Source organism: Melozone crissalis, unplaced genomic scaffold (assembly GCF_028551555.1).
Source record: "Melozone crissalis strain CALT ecotype California unplaced genomic scaffold, PUWL_Pcris_2 ptg000004l_1, whole genome shotgun sequence".
In the NCBI taxonomy this organism is placed as follows: Eukaryota; Metazoa; Chordata; class Aves; order Passeriformes; family Passerellidae; genus Melozone; species Melozone crissalis.
Window position 1 is genome coordinate 5181430 of NW_026535782.1, and position 19127 is coordinate 5200556.

Consider the following 19127-nt stretch of genomic DNA (forward strand, 5'->3'; position numbering starts at 1 on the left):
GAAGACATTTCTGCTTTTCCTGTTAGTTGTTGCCTGGGAGAAGAGACTGACTCTGACCTGGCCACAGCCTCCGTCAGGCAGCTGTAGGGAGTGATAAGGTCACAGTCCTGAGCCTTCTTTTCTCCAGGCTGAACACCCCCAGCTGCTCCCCATGAGACTTGTGCTCAGACCCTTCCCCAGCTCTGTTCCCTTCTCTGGACTCTCTCCAGCCCCTCAATGTCCTTCTTGTACTGAGGGGCCCAAACTGAGCACAGGATTGAGCTGTGGCCTCACCAGTGCCGAGCACAGGGGGACAATCCCTGCCCTGGTGCTGTGGCCACACTGCTGTTTGTAAAACCCAGGTGCCTTTGGCCTTCTTGGCCACCTGGGCACACACTGATCATGGTCAGCTGATTGTGGACTAGCACTCCCAGATCCTTTTCCATCAATTTTTTTACAAAAAATGAAAATTTGGAATATGTTTGTCAACAGAACTGTTACGAAGAGTTACTGTTTGTGACAGTAAAGAGCACTGGTTGAACATGGAACTCGAAATCAGGATAAGAAAAGGAGAGTGAGGAATAAATACATATGTCTTCATAGACAGGGGGTGTGACCTATTTATGTATTATTTTCTATTATTAAAAGAACCTGCAATTTGCACCGTTCAAAAATTGTTTCAAATTACTTTCAATAAATATTGGTATAAATAAAAATCACCAACCTGTCACAATGAATATTTAATGTCTTAATATATTTTGAATTAAATCTTTACCTTATTGGAATCAGGAATATTCTCAGAAGTGTGAAGTATAGCAAAACCACTGATCAGATCAAAAACTTTTACACCAGTTTTTTTACTACATGCATTTTATAAAAAATTAAGATGCAACTGAAATATTCACATTAAAATTCAATTATTCTCTAGCTTTTCCCCATACCATTTTTTGGTCACTCAGGGAAAAAAAAAAAGGATTTATATAAGACTTGAAAAAAACATCACTACTGAATAAATGTACTTGCTAAATTGGACCAAAATTGGCCCCAACACTTCAATTAGCATTCTAGTTTTGGCTGTGTAAAAGTATTTCTAAAGGCATTTCTAGTTTAAAAACTCCAGGGGTCTCTTTGTAAGCACTGGCACACGGAAAATGCTCCTCAGTGTCTCCAGTGCAGTCATCACCCCAATCTCATCTGCAAAGCCTTAAGTGTTGCCTGTAGAATCAAACACTCACCTGCATCACCATTCAGAGCTCACAAATGCAAGCAATGTTACATGTGCCAACCTCTAAGGAGGTTCATTCTCCTTTTCAGCCTTCACCACAGAAATGCTAGTAGGAGCTGCAGGTATATTTAAAATGTTAAAAGCTTGAAGTATTTTAATGTCATTTTCACAATGCTACAAAGATATTTGAAATAAATTGTGGACTAACTCAGAACTTCTCAATAGATTAGGCAAAATTGGATTTTGATGTCCAATTGGATTTTGATGTCCATGGTAGCCGCTGCTGCTACCATGGCTGGAGTTAGACAAACCTGACACGTCCAAGAGTAGCTGCAGAAAGAATTAAGGTGTTCAGGTGACTGGACTGGGTGAAACTAGACTCAAACAAGGCCAACTTAAGTATTTTCTGTGTAGGCTCCCTCTCCAGTTAGCTTTTTCCTCCAACCTTTGGGGCATTGCTTATCCAACTATGCATGGGGAATTTTCTTCCTCAGCAGTTAAAATACTTCAGCAGTTCCTTGCCAGGAAAGCATGGGTAATTACTGCCTATGCCATGATAATGAATATATGTTGTATTAATAAAGCTAAAACCCTGTCCACAAGGCACATATGACAGTCAATCACTTGCAGAAATGGTCAACTTTTGGCCATGAAGACAATTAAGTAGTAATTAAACATCATGACACAGAGACTTTCAAAATTTTATCATCATTATAGTTTTCTTACATACCATTTGTAGGTGGAAGTATTTTAAAACTCAAACGTAAATTTTCTTGACCAATGTCAGTTTGGCATCAACTGACTACTTAATTGACTGTTAACAAATTCCTCAAGATATGACTGCTATACAGATACTTTATCTTCCTGTTAATTGGTAATTATACATTGGCAGAAAAATCACTGTTTCTTTCCAATTATTCCAGAACTCAGTGACTATTTAAACTTTGCTAATTAGCAGCGGAGGGCTGTTACATCTTCTGGGTAAATTGTATTTGATAATCCCTATTAAAATATATATGGCTGTAGTTGACTTGTAACAAAGAAAAAAAAAAAAGGAAAAAAAAGTGGCAGTTCAAAGGGTATTAGATACAGCACAAGGCAAATGGGGGCCTATTAAAATTTCCCCAACTGTTCTAATGAGAATGCCGAGGGTCATTTCTTCCTAGTTTACCATCTGTTTGGTTTCTGGCAAATATCTCTGGTGTGAAGGGAGGGTCCTGGAGCCCATTTGGCTTGTCACAAAATAAACCAGGGATCTGCAGCAATTTCAGTAAAAAACTGCACTTCAAGATCAGTAGCATATACCTAACTGAAAACTTTTTTTACGAGCTGTCATTTATCAACTATTCCTTACTTTTTAGAGTGGTGAGCAAGCACAGAGAGACAGACTGAGCAGGGGGGATTGATTTTATAGGCTCACCTAACAAGAAAATGCAACAGTTGGCCTTTTTCCATCTCACAATGTTAGTGGGGGATATTTTCCTTTCCTTCCCTTTCCTTCCTATATGTCAAAATCTGAAAGCAAAACATTGTCCCAGAAGCATCAGTGTTTAAACTGATGCCAAAACCAAGCCTCTGACAGCTCAAAACCACAAATCCCATTCAGGATCAGGAGGAGCCTTGGATGCCTCCAGTGCATGGTCCAGACCCATGTGCTGACAGAGTTGGGGTGCACTGTCTGTGGTACCTCCTTGGAGATGACACTGGGGGTGTCCCTCAGCCACCCAGGCACCCTCTTTGCTTCATCCTCTGGAGGTGAAACCTGCACCAGGCAGCATCACCCACAGCAGCCCTGCCCTAAGGCTGCTAGAGCCAAAAGGCATACGGTGTCACCGTCATATTTCCCGAAAAATCTCTTTGCCCAGGATTTTTCCCCTGGGAAGATGAGAAGCCTCAGAGAAAAATGAAAACAATAATTATGTCATTTGCTTCTCCTGTGTTTTGCTGCTTTGGAATGTGGTTGGAGATTGTTTACTAACATGTGATTGTTTCCTTGGTTTCTGCTGTGAATTGTTTTGAGTTAATGGCCAGTCATGGCCAAGATGTGTGGGACTCTGAAGAGGGAGTCACGAGTTCATTAGTATCTTTCTAGCCTTGTGTCTGTATCTTTTCTCTATTCTTTGATACAGCTTAGTATACCATTCTTTAATATAATATAGATCATAAAATAATAAATTGGCCTTCTAAGAACATGGAGTCAGATTCATCATTTCCTCCCTTCATCAGGGGTCCCAGAAAATACAATACAGGACCTGGAAACCACTCTTTTCATCTTCCCCACTTCCCAACCCATACAGAACCAGATCAAAATGACCCTTCCTCTATAAACTGAGAGGGGGTTTTGCTTGGCAGTCACATATGTAAACAAAATACTCAGTGAAGGATTATGTGAGGGCTGCTTTAATCCTGTCGAAAGGCAATAGAATAGTAAAAAGCAAAGAGTATAAGATAATTTCAGTGTCATTATTACATTATATCTGGCGATTGCTCTTTCCAGGATTTCCTCTAGGAAATGTATTATTCACCATATTTCAAAGATTATTTGTAACTATTCATTCTTTTGAATCCCAGAGAGTCAATATATTACTTAAAATATGTATGATCACCTTCATGGTATAGGAACAAAGAGTTGCAAAAGAGAAAAGACTGCAACATCATCTTTCACCTTCTGTTTTTTGTTTTCTAGACGATGCAATTTCAGGCATAAAAAGGTTTCCAGGTAAAATCACCCTGCTAGTTTCTTATAAAGTAGCCCACACAGTTAAACAAAACCAAAATTTAATGAGGAGTTTATGACCTCACAGTAGGAGGAGTTATCTGTTTTAAAAGATTGCAAATTACAAGTTGTTTAAACCTACACAGAATATAAACAAAAATGTTCTGTTATCCAATTAGGCCTATGGCAACACTTTCCAGTGTAATCAGAGCTTGGAGTCCACTATCTCAACCTCAATAGAGCCTACAGACTTCCAAGAGTACCTTTGCAATTTAGATTGGAAGGTTAATGCATTCGTAAATGTTATCAGGAAATTACTTGTTAATTCCACATTTACTAAAAGGTAAACATCAGTGTAGTCATTATGATTTTGCATAAAATCAAGGGTTCGGGTGGCTTAACTAGGAAGGCTCATGTTTCCCACTGCAGTTTGTAAGAAACTAATTACACCAAACTTAAATATAATTTGTCATGTATTCATCAAGTGAAAAGCTACCAGGGAGCCAGAAAGCCTTGGGAAGAGTAGGAATGGATGAAGATGCAGTGTGAGTGGCAGGTCAAAGGCACGCTTTGATGTGCACAGCCCAGCACATCTGGCTGCTCAGCCAGGCTGTCACCAGGATCATCCTGTGTAATGAGACAGATTCGGGTCCTCAGCTCCCGGCGCTCCTTATCTCTGCCGAGGGATTAGCCTGTAATCTGCTCCTGTAATTGTAGCAGTGATACCCTGCTCCCTGCTCCTGCTTTCCAGAGCACACGGCTTTGCAGGAGCCACGGGGCGTTTTGGTGCTTCTGCCAAGCTGCAGAGGGGTTCCCCTATCACCCACTGTCATGGTTTGACACTGGTGCAATGCCAGTGCCCCCATGAAAATATATTCTCCTTAGTGTCTGCTGTGAGATGTGACCAGGAACAGGGCAAAGCAGGCTCCAATTTAGGAATAAAGGAAAAAAACTTGATTAACTTACAATATGTAAAAGAAACGCACAGAATGAAAACTTTCCAAAACATTCCTCCTCCTCCCACCAAATTTCCAATACATCACAGTGAGACAAAACCTTGGATTCTCAATCCAGTTTTCCACCCCTCAGATCACCAACTCTCAGTCCATCACCACCCTTTAGATAATCAATTCCCAGTTCATCAAGAAGAGAGGAGTCCCTCTTGTGCCATAGGCTTCCCCTGGAAACACAGTTGAGACCTCTTGTGTTTCCATGTCACACGTGGCACAGCCCAGAGAACATTTTGCCATCGTGACATCTTCCTTCCATGCCCAGTGCTCTCACCACTGCACATGTACCAGGGCTGCTTCTGGGGTTCTCCTTTTAAGGATGCTTTGCCCAGTTCCAAAACATTTATCCTCACTCTCATTTGAAAGCAATCATTCCCATCAGACCCACCACCACATTTGTAGCTTTCTAATTTTTTTAGTGCTTCTGTCTCTCACTTTCCTCTTTTATATTTGGACGAATCCAAGCAGTAAGAGCCCCTAAATGATGGCATGGGAGATTAGTCTTGGTGGGCTGATAAACCCCAGAGCACAGCCAGATGACCCAAGCAGTCAAGAAACAGCCAAACACCAACAAGAATCCTCAGGGACAAAAGCAGAAGAAACAAAAAGCACTGATGGATAAAGAGATCCCACAGAAGTCCAAAACGTGTCTCCAGAGACAGACAGGGTGTGAACAAACTGAGGGCTACCAGTGTGGCACGTGAAAGGAGGAGACAAAGAGTGGGATTGCCCGTCAGCCATCAATGCTGAAAGATGTGGGAACATTTCCATGTGCACACCACGCTGATCAGGAAGGGAGAGTGGAAATGACACTGAAGAGATGCAGCTGAGAGTATCTGCTGTATCAGAGGGTCTATTGAAAAAAGAAACCCTCTTCTGAAAAGCTGCTTTTAAAGATAATTTCTCTGCCTTAAGGACTTCCCCAGCCTGGTTTAGGGACGTTTCAACACATTTGTGTTTGGTCCAAGTTCTAATTCTAGCTTTACAATTTTAGTTTTACCTTAATCTGAACGCAGAAAATGGTTCACCTGGGAGAAAACTACTAATAATTTTTATACCCAAAAACTCACACATTTCTCCCCAAGAAATCGTTTGAAGGTTTCCCAAATAAAAATTTCAACAAGCTTCATGTCTGTGGAAACCAGAAACCACATATTTTCCTATACAATATGTACTGAAGAAGGAAAAAACCATAACCTTAAGAATTAAAATATTTTATCTTTTTTTTTCTAAGCTCCTTTACGTGGTTAACTGTTATAACTGACATATAGCAATCACCAGATATAATGTAATGACACTTGAATTATCTTAATGATTGTGTCTCCATCAAGTAACTTCCTAAACTGGTAAAAGATAATTGTAGTCACAACACAGTGGCTCATAGCACAGAAGAGACAATACATGTGTGTTAAGGAGGCTTCAAATTGTTTGGCAGTCTGGAAGATTATGATAATCCAGTGTGACCTCCTGTGTGAGACAGACAAGACCATTTCAATGGTAATATTGCGAAGAAGAAAAAATATTCTTCCCTGTACCATAAGCAACCACTATCAACCCAATTTCAGAATATTACTATCTTCAGGTTTTAAAGGCCCAGATTTGCCTCTCCTCCCCCATCTAATCTGTGATAAACCACATGAATCTTTGAATTGAGGTCTCTGAACCTGACTAGTCCTCAACATTAAAAAAAAAATAATTTCCAGCAAGCTAAACCTGAATATCACAATCACTTGCCTCAAAGGAGAAACTGCTCCTTGCTGATTGAAAATGATGACACAACAGATGGATCTGGGGTTTCTAGAGAAACTGCTTTGTGTTTTCTTCAGAAAGCCAAACATTGTCACTCTCACCCACTATTTTACTAAACAACATATTACATACTGTGGAGACTGCTCTATTTTTCTACTGAAAATGGTAAATTTTAAAATATTGTCACTTTTTAAAACTACCAAATAATTTTTAAAAGCATATCATTTACATGCCAAACACCTTTTGGAAGAGTCCAGCTTTCTCATCTCTCACTGCAAAGTCGAGATAGGAAAAGCTGATGTAGCTCAGAGTCCTGGGAGCCATCAGTACATCACAGATTAAGGATTCACATAAAATTGCATTTGAAAGCCATGGCCATTTTTCCTTCACTGTTGATTTTTTACTGTGTCTTCAAAGACACTGCACAAGAGTATCATCTGTTATGAAATATTCAGATTTTTTTTTCTTTTTCCAATATACATACAAGCTTAGAAAACAGCAAATAAAATTAGAAAATTAAGACTTTTATTTAAAATAATTTTAACTAACACTGTAACACAACTGACCCTGCAGTTTACCCACAGAAAACTAAATTTAAAATATGAAATTCAGAGAGGGCAGCAATTTTTCTCTAACATAGATGGAGGTGTGCTCAAGACAGAGCATCAGATCTCCCCAGGAATGATATTTGAGAATTTGTATTGATGAGCAAAATGAAGTAACTCCAACTCTGCATGACTGTTTTTGCATCACTTTGGCTTTTGCATTTTTCCAGCTTCTAGGCTTGGAGTTTCTTTTGCATACAGAGCACACATGTCACCAGTTTAATTGTTGGTTATCTTACAGTGACAGAATGGTTAAAGTAACACATCAGGAGCTAGAGAATGACCTTTGGCAAGTTAAAGAAGGCCACGTTGTTTTTTCTGTCAATACATCACATGTTACTTTAACATCTGTCTCAATGAAACATCATCTGCAATAGCCTTATTCTACAAATGAAGATACAAATTTAAGGAAGAATACAGAGATTCTTTGAAAATGCACAGAGGTGCATTTAGATTCTTAAAATTTTGCTTAATTGTTATTCTCAAATACTTAGTTGTAATTAAACATGACCTGTGTACTTTGCCCAGTGAGTTTGCCATGATCTCCCAATGACACAAACACTTAATTCACAGCAAGGTAACATCTTGCCAGTGACTTGACCATCCCAGAAATTTCACATTGGTAAGTTCTTTCTGTCTTGCTCACTCCATCAGATTCTATTCATTCTGTAAACAGTACAGTGGGAAAGGAGAAAGAGCAGTACAAATTCTTCTAGAAAAGAGAATCTTTCAGTGCCTTTTGAACAAGGCATGAAATACTTGTGCCAGCCATGTTCTTCCCTTTGAAAAGCTGAGCAGAATGTCTGAGGTTGAACTCTGGTGTTATCCACAGAACAAAGCCCTTCCCAAATTATCCCTCAGTGCAGTTTTAAATAATGTGCTATTTACATTGCATTCTTTAATTCACAAGCAAATGTATGCCTGCTGGATGACACTCAAATGCCCAGACCACTCATGCTCTACACACTTTATAACAAAAGTAAGTACCATGAGAGGTTATTATGAAGAAAGTACTGAATTCTGGCCCAAGCAGACAAATTAACATTAAAATTAAAACATTTAAACATGCTGCTGCAAGTGAAGTTGTGTCCCATATGACTGGTACCTTTTTTTGTACCTTCACCACAGAGTGCTTAATAGGGCCACTGAGTTCCTCCAATTCGAGGAATGCAATTCCGACTATTATTTGTAAGGATATAAAAATGCTACCAAATAATAAACTGCAGAAGGTATAGCTGTCAATTACTTGCACAAATTTAGAAATGATTATTTAAAAAATATTAGTCCTTAGCACAGCTGCTACTGCTGAGGGCTACAGCAGAACCTGAAATACATGATAATTTTGCAAAGCCTTTTACTACAATTCTGCTTTTTGGACATGGTAAATAATTGGTTGTATGAGATATCTTGACCAGCATTCTGGTTTTAAGGAAGATGCTATTAACTGAATGGAAAAGTAGGTTGACATAAGCTTAAAGGAAAAGGTTTTTAGACCAAGAAATACTTAGGGGCTTTGGGCTAAATTCTTTAGTTTACACAAAATGTCACACAATTTAGAAATGGCTGCTTTAAACAATTTATCTGCTGAGGCTTTTCTTTCTTAAAATTTATATTATTCAGCATACTAATACCAGGGCTGAGCAAAGGTGAAGATGGTACAAGAAGCAATAAAAGCTGCCTAAAAGCTGCCACTGTTTTATCTCATTGACTCCCACTGACTTCCATGTATTATTGATTACTCAGTCTAAATTAACCTGTTCCAGGAATTGTCTTGCTACTGATGTCCTCTGTACAAGCAAGTGCTCATTACCCTGGGTTGCAGAAGGTAAATTGCACTGGACTTACCAAATCCAAAAGCACTGGAACCACCAACACTCTGGGAAGCCTGAACACTGGTGGATGTGTAGAGCCCAGTTACCAGTAAGCCATCAAAGAAGGTACTTGTTGAAATAGTCACTGAAATGAGAGGAATAAAATAAGTGTAAATATTCTGGTTAAGTTCCTATACATTTTCTGTGAGCAGGCTCTTGCTCTTGAATGAGATCCCACCATGTGGGAGCAGCAGTCCAGTGAATCCATCTGAATTTCCCCAATATTTTTGCTACTTTAACTTTCAGTTGGTGCTTGGGAAGTTGCCTTTGCCAGGAGGATAAACTATGGTATTCATGAAATGCACAATGAGTTGGAAAATAACACACTGGAATATATGGCTTGTAAGCAATTGTCCAGACATTAAACTGTAGTAAAAACAATGAAATAACCAGGATTACGGTACTGTTCTTTCTGAATCTAAATAGAGTCCCAAGTTACAGTTATCATGCTTATTATAGTACTATACATTTAAGTTATATGGGCATCTGAAACATTACAGATTGTGTGTATTTAAACAGCTCAGGAAGGCATTTTTAAGAGATTCTTAAGTAATAGCAGAAAATATCCAAATGAAAAATACAAATAATATTGGAATCTATACATTCTTTATTAGAATTGACAATTATTGCAATATTTATTCAATTCTTGTACACACTAATTTTCATATTTTTACTTTGGTGTGTTTGACAAGGTAAGCACACCAGGGAAGCCAGTTGATGTGCCCTTTTTGGATTTCAGCAAAGCTTTTGACACTGTCTCTCACAGGATCCTTCTGCACAGAACGTCCAGCACACGGCTGGATAAACATATCAGTGGCTCACAGGTTGGGCACAAAGGGTTACAGTGAATGGGTGACATCAGAATGGGGACCTGTCACTGGTGGGGTTCCACAGGGTTCCATCCCGTGCTCTCCAGGCCCTGTGCCCTTCCATATCTTCATAAATGATTTGGGCACAGGACTGAAGGGATACTGAGCGAGTGCAGAGACAATACAAAACCAGGGAGGAGCTGTTGACTCCTTCAAATGCAGAGAGACCTTGCCAAATCAGAGGGCTGAGCAGTCACCAACCATATGAAGATCAATAAAACAACAAAAAGCTCTCTCTGCTGAAGAAGAGTCTTATGACTTATAGCCTCTTACACTGAAGATGCTTCCAGACCTCAGTTACCACACTCATTCTGCTTCATACCTCAATCCTTTTTATTCCCTTAACTTGGAGAGATCAGTGCTTGTCAGGGACTGCTGATGAACTCTGATCACTCCTAAATCACATTCTACCTCCTTGTATTTCCTTTTTTGGCTGGGTACATCATAAGCCAGTGACTGGCCAGGAAACTGAAGCAAGGTACTCCAAGGTGACTGCTAGGACATTCATTGGTGATACAGATTCAACAGAGAAACTGATGGGTTTCTTAAATCCTAAAAGTCAGTGTTTCCTCTGTTATACACAGGTGGCTTAAAATTAGTGTTTAGTATTTTAAAAAACATAAAAATGTTGTCAGTAGCCTAATTTACTTTGAGCAGAGGAGCAGTATTTACCATGTTTAATTTATTCTTCAACTCTTTGTATTTATCTTCTTTTCTTTGATTATTCAATACTACACTGAATAAACCCTGAATCCAACTTTTCTGCTCCCATGACTCCAAATTTCAGTGTTTTGCTATAGACACTTCCCTGAATTCAGATGCAGGTTCAGAGCCATATGTTCATTTTTAAAGAACAGGCTACTTCTGATACATGTTAAAAGAACAGCAAAAGAAAGACTAGATTCTTTAAAAATAAAAGACGTATTAGAGAGAGTAAAATAAAATCAAACAAGCAAACAATGATTTTTTTCTGCATTTGATGATGAAGTGGTGAATAAACACATGACCTTTTCTTCCCTTTATGCCTTTAAACCTACAGAGAGGCAAAACATATGTTGAAAAGTATGCCTATGTGTTATTTTTGAAGACTTGGCAAAAGAGTCAGTGAAAAGCACTGATAGAAGGGCACTGGGCCAGTACTTTGCTGCCATTTTGTTTCCCTGTAGGGAAGCATCTTATTCTTTACTGGATAGGATATAATGCAAAAGCCTACTGTGAACAGGTGACCAGTTTCTCTGTGGGAAAGAAGTGATATTTCACAATGCCTGTATTTGACTTTGGACATATTTGTGTGATTGTCAACCCTCATTTTACATAAGCATGTAATAGGTCAATTTTTATTGTTGAAAAATTTCCAACACAGTATGGCTCCCTCATTAAGCCTCTGGGAAACTGCACAAGGCCTCTAGCACATTTTTTAAAAACAGAGCACTAGGCTGTTATTACACACGTGTCATACATTTCAGAATAATTCCATAGTTCTTCAAGAGAAAAAAATTAATCACGACATTCTCAGTGATGATTTTTTTTTCCTGCCCACTGTTGAAACACATCAAATTCCCCTAAAATAAAAGAAAACACACAGTATGCCAAGTGATAATGACCAAGAACAGGAAAGCTGTGCTAATGCACAGCCCAGCAATAGGACTGTGATTTTATATAGGGGCTAGGGCTTGTTACTGTGGGGTCCTAAATTCCTCTTCCAAAAGAACAAGGATTTCCCTCCACCAGGCTTTGTTTGTGCCTGTTACACTGGCTCATGCCATGTGCAGTTGATGTCAAATATCTGGCACTAGAGAAGCAAGGACCAATGCCATGACCCACTGAGACTTTGGGAAACATCTGGAAGGACACAGAGCTGGTAGGGCTGGGCAGGCAAGGGGGGCTCTGGCACTGCCCCAGTGCTGCCCCATGGCACACAAGGGACAGGACAGCAGCAGCAGGTCCCATCTACAAGCCCAAGGAGGCACTGCTCCATCCCCCACAAGACCCTTCTTTGGGAGGAGAATTTGGTGGGTGAAGCAGCGAGGAGGGATGGGTGGGTGGCTGGGCAGGGGTGTGCTGGACCCTGCACCCCTCAGAGAGAAGGCAGGAAGCCCTCAACTGTTTTGAAATGGTCCAGCAGGAGGGACTGAGAACATCTTCCCAAAAAACGCATTTTGGAACATACTGATCAAACAATATCACACTGCAAATTTTAGAGGCAAAGGTGCTAACTACTTGAAGAGTTGCTCAACACTTCCTTCTATTTTCAGTTCCTGAGATATTTGCCAGTATTTATCCCCTTGGGCTACTTGAAGTTCAGTCAAAATATTTCATTTCTGAGGTGAGGTTAGAGGAGAACATGTTGTCATGGATGAAAAATTCCACTGTCCTTTGCTTCCATCAACTCTTCTGCTCTCAAGTATGACAGTGTTTCTCCAAGTTTGGACAAATTATATTTTATATATATACATTTAAAAAAAATCAGAGTTCACATATGCTCAACAGAGACATTTTCATTTTTAGTATCTAAATATTTCTTCAAACTCTGTCCTCACTTAGTACTCTTAGAGCACTCTCTGACTAACAAAAGCTCACTGAAAAAAGTCCCATGAAAAATATTTCAGTCCAGCCATACTGCTTTGTTGGAGCAGAAGTGCTTTGTGAAGATATAATTTTTGATGATGTTTTGATGTGGAAAGTTTCTCACTCAGTGTTTTAAAGTAGGCAGTCATATCTGCTGGCTGGAGAGAAAGGAGAAAGAGAGTGATCTTTATCAAAAGTCTAAGCCTTCTGTGAGAAAACTCAATTCATCAAAATCCCACTTCTCAAAACGTTGAGAAATGTGCAAAATGTCACAAAGTTGTTCCAAAAGTTTGACCAATACCATCACCAATATCTTAAACTTAGGAGACAGAAAAGTAGACCTGAGGGCAAAAGTGGACTAGGATGGAAGAGGTGGTGACTGGAACCAGAACAGGGAATAGAGAAATTTTTTGAGAAAAAATGGGGAGCGATGGGGTGGGGGGAGAAAGTAGCCAAGAGAAGGTGATGAAAAGCAGGTGGGCTCTGCACCTGCAGCCTGGAAATCATGGAAAAGTTCAGTATGAGGGACTTACACAATAACTGGGAAGAGAGACCAGGTGTAAAACCCAGCAGGAAAGTGTGGGTCAGCCTCATGTGCTGGTCAACAGCCAGGAAAGATGTTCACTGTCTACTCTTAGTCCACCTCCTAAATCAAGTGAACAGTGTTTGCATGATGGATATGAAACATTCCTGTCCACAAAACACATGGATAGGAATGCATGGATTAGTGAATAACTCCAGTTTATTTTGCAAAAGTCTAGGAAGTGGCTCCATGAAAAAGAAATACTGGGGCTGGAAAATACCATGGAAGTATCCTCTGGTGCTGTTTTGCCCTACCTCTGTTTCTGTACAAGGACTGCAGTCACAAAATGTGTTTCTCAGAATCATGAGGCCCTCAGCTCAGTTTTCCACCAAAAATCATGGGGAGTTGCTGCCTGCAGCTCCTGCACACCCAGCCCATCCCTGCTGCTGTGCTTGGTGCCAGCAAGGCTGGCTGGGCAGGCACCCAGGCTGGCCAGGCCACCATCCCTGGGAAGCTTTGGTGCTGTTTCCTTGGGAAGAGAGGGGATGCAGCAGCCTTTGCTGGAGCAGCCTTTCATTTTGCATGACAAGATTCTGTGAGAGCCCTGGTGCTTCCCGTGGGACATGGGACAGCAGAGCCTCTGGCAGTGCCAGGAGCTGACATGTCTCGAGGAGGAAGAGGGTCAGGAAGGAGGAGGCTGGCAAAGATGCTGCTGAAATTATACCACAGGTGGAGGTAGCAGCATAACAGGAAAGAACAAGTGGAGTTTAAACTGTAGTTATAGTCAAATAATTTTAAGAAATTAATTCTGTTCTTATAAACATAATTTTCAGTTTTCTGGTGCTGTATGCCACACATACTGCATACGATTATAGAAATCTATTAATCCATGTAAGTAATTGCATAAAATTTGTCTTAAATTCTCTCAAGGGACTGATCTACTCTCCAAAAAGGCTGTATTTTGACTGATATTCAAAAGACTCAAAATACAGCCAATGCATCTAAACTGTAAAAGTAGAAAAGGCGCCAGGTGGAGGAAGGGGATGATTTCAGGAGACAGCTGCCACTGACAGGTCTTACCTATTTTGGCTGCTCTTCAGCACCAGCTGAATGCCACTAACAGGGCTAAAAGATACAGAAATTCCACAGAATTTGCAGCTGCTGTTGATGACAATCACAGAGTACAATAAGGAATTTATAAAGGCAAAGATCTTTGATGCCCACACACATCTTAAGTGAGTCAAGGCATAGCCACAGTGTAAAACTGCACCTCTGCATACCACAGACAAAACAGAAAATAATTCTGGTATGTGAAATGGAATCACCACAGACAGTGGACTTCCTGAAATGAAGCTTTCTTGCATCAAAGCAATGACAGACACTTTTTAAGGCTCTTCTCAAGGTCAAAGCCAGTTCCCTATAACACTGTAATATTGCATCATCACACACCTGAGTCATGGCTGCAAACCATCCTCTTAGGAAATAAATTATTTATACTAAAGTGAAGCTTTTGGGGGTTTTTTTTGCTTCACTCCTAACAAAATCTACGAGTCAGGTATGCAATGGCCCTGTTCAGAGAGGGCTCTGTCCCTTCACTGTGGTGCAGCATCCTGCAAAGGAATGGAGACCAACATCACTACAGCGAAGACTGAAAATGCCACACTACATTCACAGGGTATGCTGAATTGAAAGGGACCCATCAGGATCATCAAATTCCAGCTCCTGGCTCTGCACAGCACCATTCCAAGAGTCACACCACTCCCCAAGAGCATTGTCCAAGTGCTTCTTGAGCTGTGTCAGGCTGGTGCTGTGACCAGTGCCCTGGGGAGTCTGTTCAGAGCCCAGCCACCCTCTGGGGGAAGAATCTTTTTCTAATATTGAACCTAAACCTCCCCAGCACAACTTCAGGCCACTCCCTTAGGTCCTGTCCCTGGTCACCACAGGGAAGAGATCAGGGTCTGTCCCTCTGTTGCCCCTCGAGAGGAAATTGTAGGCTGCTATGTCTCCCCTCAGTCTCCTCAACATCGGGAAGATGTTCTTTGTCCCTTCCCAAGTTTGTTGTCTTTTTTAGGCAACGGAACCTTTCTGCCACCCTCATGCAATGCTAAACACAGGTGACCCATCCAGACACAGATAATACCAAGTCCAAATCCTTAAAATACCAGACTGCTCCTGAAATGCCAGCTACAACTTAAATTGCTAGTAAGAGGAGAATAAACCCTGCTGCCTTATTTAAAGGCAACTGTTAAGACACCACACTGATTATAAATCTATAAATACTCAGGTAGAGTTTTACAGGTATGCTTTCCAAAGAGTGTGCTGAAAAGTGTACTTGTAAGAGAATAGTGGAGAATATATCACTACAAGAATCCAGAAAGTGTATATACTGAATTGAACTCAGAGCCTTATTACTGAAAAAGAAATTTTTAAAAGACTAGTGAATTGCATGTTGACATCAAACTAATTTTTATGGCTCGCAGACGTACTTTGCTTTCAAAAGAAAACAAAATCGAGAAATTCATAATTATACAGTTATTTCAAATATGAGCACCAGACAGACATGCAAGAACAGTATGAATCACAGGTCTACACATCATTCAGCAACAAAAGCGGAAAGCCCACAGGATTCTTACTCATACTTGTTTTGATTTTCCCCAAGTAGGTGGAAGAAAGCAGAGAAAAGGCATTTCAGCATGGTTAAGTAAACAGACGTGCAGTCTTACAACTGCAAGCGTTCTCACTTAGGTGTATTGTGGGTTTTTTGAAGCCCACAACCAAAGCACTTAATTCACAATAAAACATCAGTGACCTTGAAGTTCTTGCACAGAACAGCACCATCTCTAATCTGTGATGCCCTCACCAGTTATTCCAGTTAGCAAATACCCTCAAACGGAGGGGAGAAAAATCCACAAGTTTTGAGCTTTGTGCTAGACAGTTCAAAAATCTGATTTGGCCTTGCTTTGTGTTACAGTATAGTTTCAGTTCTTCTGCCCCATGCTCCATCAAATCTCTGTGTCTTTATAGCTTTTCAAATCCTTTCCTAAATTGGTAATGAGCAACAGAGAACTGAAAATAGATTGCAGATGTGTGGCAAGCTGTCTGTAACATGATATCTAGAGACATCATTTGTCATTGATGCAAAGAGTAGCCTATCAGCCTTGTGAAAGCACTATTTGCAGAGACATTACTTATATTTTTGAAAGTTCATAACAAGACAGTGACAATGACATCAGTAGCAATATAAAAAGTGTTCATTCTTGTATTCCTAAACTATAAGGAATTGGTCACGTTTGTTTACATGGTCCAAGATGCTTCAGAGCTGCCATCTCACTAAAAGTGAAGAGTTCCATGGTTAAACCTGCGAACAGACTTCCTATCTATCAAAATCCCAAACTTAAATACATTTCTGACCATATTCAAAGCCACCAGAAACTTGGCCACATTGAGCAGAGAGGTGCTTTATTCCAGCTGGCATCACCAAACGTGTTGGCACAGCCCAGAGACCTGACAGAGGAGATGTAAGACTGGCTGCCTGCTTATAACCAACAGATGGGCAATCAAGGCTCTCACCTGGGTAAGAGGATTCAAATCTGAATTTCCCAACAAAATGTTGGTTTAAAATATTTTAAACTCCAGTGCCTGTGTTGCCTAACCACTGCCCCTTAGCTGCAGGCATTGCATTTTATGTGGGAAAAAGGGAGTATCAGCTGGCATAGGGAGAGGCACATCCTCTCTTTTTTGGAGCAGCCTTCTTGGAAGGAGAGATGGAGGTTTCAGTCAGTGGCCCAGTGAATTTGTGCTACTGCTATATAAATCTCCAGAGAACATCACATCTATTTATGTCACCCCATTTAGGCTGTAAATCTCACCCTAATGTTGATGTTTAAAACAGACCAGATGAATCACACTCCAGAAATGTCTGATTCTCTTCACTGACTATAAAGGGAGCCCAGACTGTAAAGCTCAGCTGTAGATGTCAACCCTGAAGATGGCTAAACTGAGATTATTCCCACCAAGAGCCATTCACACAGAGTAACTTAATTATCCAATTTCTATTAAAATGTCCAACTATTGCCCACATCAGAGGGAACTGAGCAGGAATTAAGCATCCCAGAACCCAGAGCTCACCCAGGGACATCAGAGACAATGACTATCTTTATATTCTTTCTTGTGTTATGCCAAACATATCACTAGTGCTTAGCAACTTAGCAAGCCCTTGCAGTACCAAAACACTCCAAAGGGTATCAGAAATGCCTATTATTCCACTGGATAATTCACAGAGGCCTGAATAGTATTAATGGAGTTTAAGCAGTAAACACAATAACCTGCATATCAAACAAAATGTGTTTCACTGAAATGTACCTCAGCTATGTCTCTAAAAATTTAACCACTGAATTGTGTGCCATAGCCAAAGCAAGAATAATCATCAAAATGCCATTTCCTGTAATGATTGGAGAGGACAGTTATTTATAGCCTTAGCTTAAAAAACACAAACCAATCATATCATTTATTGAAATGCACCTCCAGGCAACAAATACTGTAAACGTGAGAGTTACCTAACATGACATAAAAGCCAATAAAATGTGCTTTAACAGCATGCACATGATGGTTAGACTCAAATGATTGTGAAACCTCCTTTGTCAGTGGTAGTTATTATTTCTCTTATCCAAAGTCCCAGGAGAAGATGGAAGAGCTGATGATCATTCCCAGACCTCACCAGCTACATAGGGCACGAAACAATCCTGGTTACTGGTGTATGTTGGAACTGTTTTGTGTCTTTATTCAGCAATCACCATTCTCCTTTATTAAGTTTTGAAGACAAATGCTGTCATGCTTCTATGAAAAGCATCAACATCAAATTTTTCTTAAAAACAGATTAAACGTTATTGTGATTACTTTTTTATCACTCTAAGTCTGAGAATATTGACCCCCCGTTTTGAAGTCTAACCTTATTTTTCATGCCTTTCAAGTTTATGTGAGGTTGCCTGTTTGATACCCATACATGAAAATTTCATATTGTTGGCTCTGCTCTCAATAAATTATTTAGAAGGTTTGAATATTTCTGCACAGTGCAGATTTTCAGAAGAATTTGGTAAATCCTTTTATTCTGCTGTCCTCAAAACGCAAACAACCTCTCAATACACAATTAACAATAGCATTAAAGGAGAAAATGAAGGCTGGCTTGAAAAGAGAGTAATTATCCACTAGGAATTATCCACTAGGAATTTATTATAGCTCAGTAATATCTAAACATTTGCAAGATCTTTTGTTTAACTCTAGCTAAGGAAGCACACCCTCTAAAACCAGATTCTTGACCGTGTTTACCTCGGGCTAAAGTAGCACAAATCCTCTTACAGACACATGAATTGTGATGAGCAAATATCATGAAATGCAGGAGTTCAAGAGATGCTGGAAGCATCTGGCTGCCCATGGCTTGGAAAGCTGCACTGTTCACTGGCTGAAACACTGGGTGGCTGAGCCCAAAGAGTGGTGGCCAGTGCAAGTGGTGCTCCCCTGGCCCAGCATTGGGACCACTCCTTTTTAATACCCTTATCAATGACCACGGGAAGGGGATTGAATGAACCCACAGTCAGTTTATGCTTTTACAGCTTCAGTGACAAGGAGCTCTACAATTTATTTATATAACGCATGAAAATGCTTTTCCTTATTTTTAAGTTCTCTTTTCTCTGAATTATTGTATTTTCAGTGAAGCGTTTGCTTTATCAACAGAACTCAACATTTATAGAAAACTTTCACAACCCTCTCAACTATCCTTTTTCTAAAATTAAGGAAACTTACTTTAGCTTCCTATTACACAGGAAGATGTTCTCTCTATCATCATCAGCTAGTTTTAAAGAATATAGTTCTACTATATTTTTGGAAGCAGAGGCAACCAGATGCATCCATGACACAGAAATCTGGGTATGATGTTGTAATGCACACCCAGTGGTAAAAGTTGTTTCAGTCTTCACTCCTTCCCTCATAATTCCTAAGGCTCAATGTGTTGATTTT

General features: G+C 40.1%; 1 protein-coding gene across 2 annotated transcripts in view; it reads right to left on the reverse strand.

The window, feature by feature from the left end:
* Nucleotides 1-19127, reverse strand: part of RELN (reelin) — a 286045-nt gene that overhangs the window by 230928 nt on the left and 35990 nt on the right. For both annotated transcript variants that reach the window (XM_054280910.1, XM_054280902.1), the window contains exon 2: nucleotides 9130-9240. In XM_054280910.1, the coding sequence (XP_054136885.1) occupies nucleotides 9130-9240 (111 nt within the window). The remainder of the gene's footprint in view (nucleotides 1-9129; nucleotides 9241-19127) is intronic.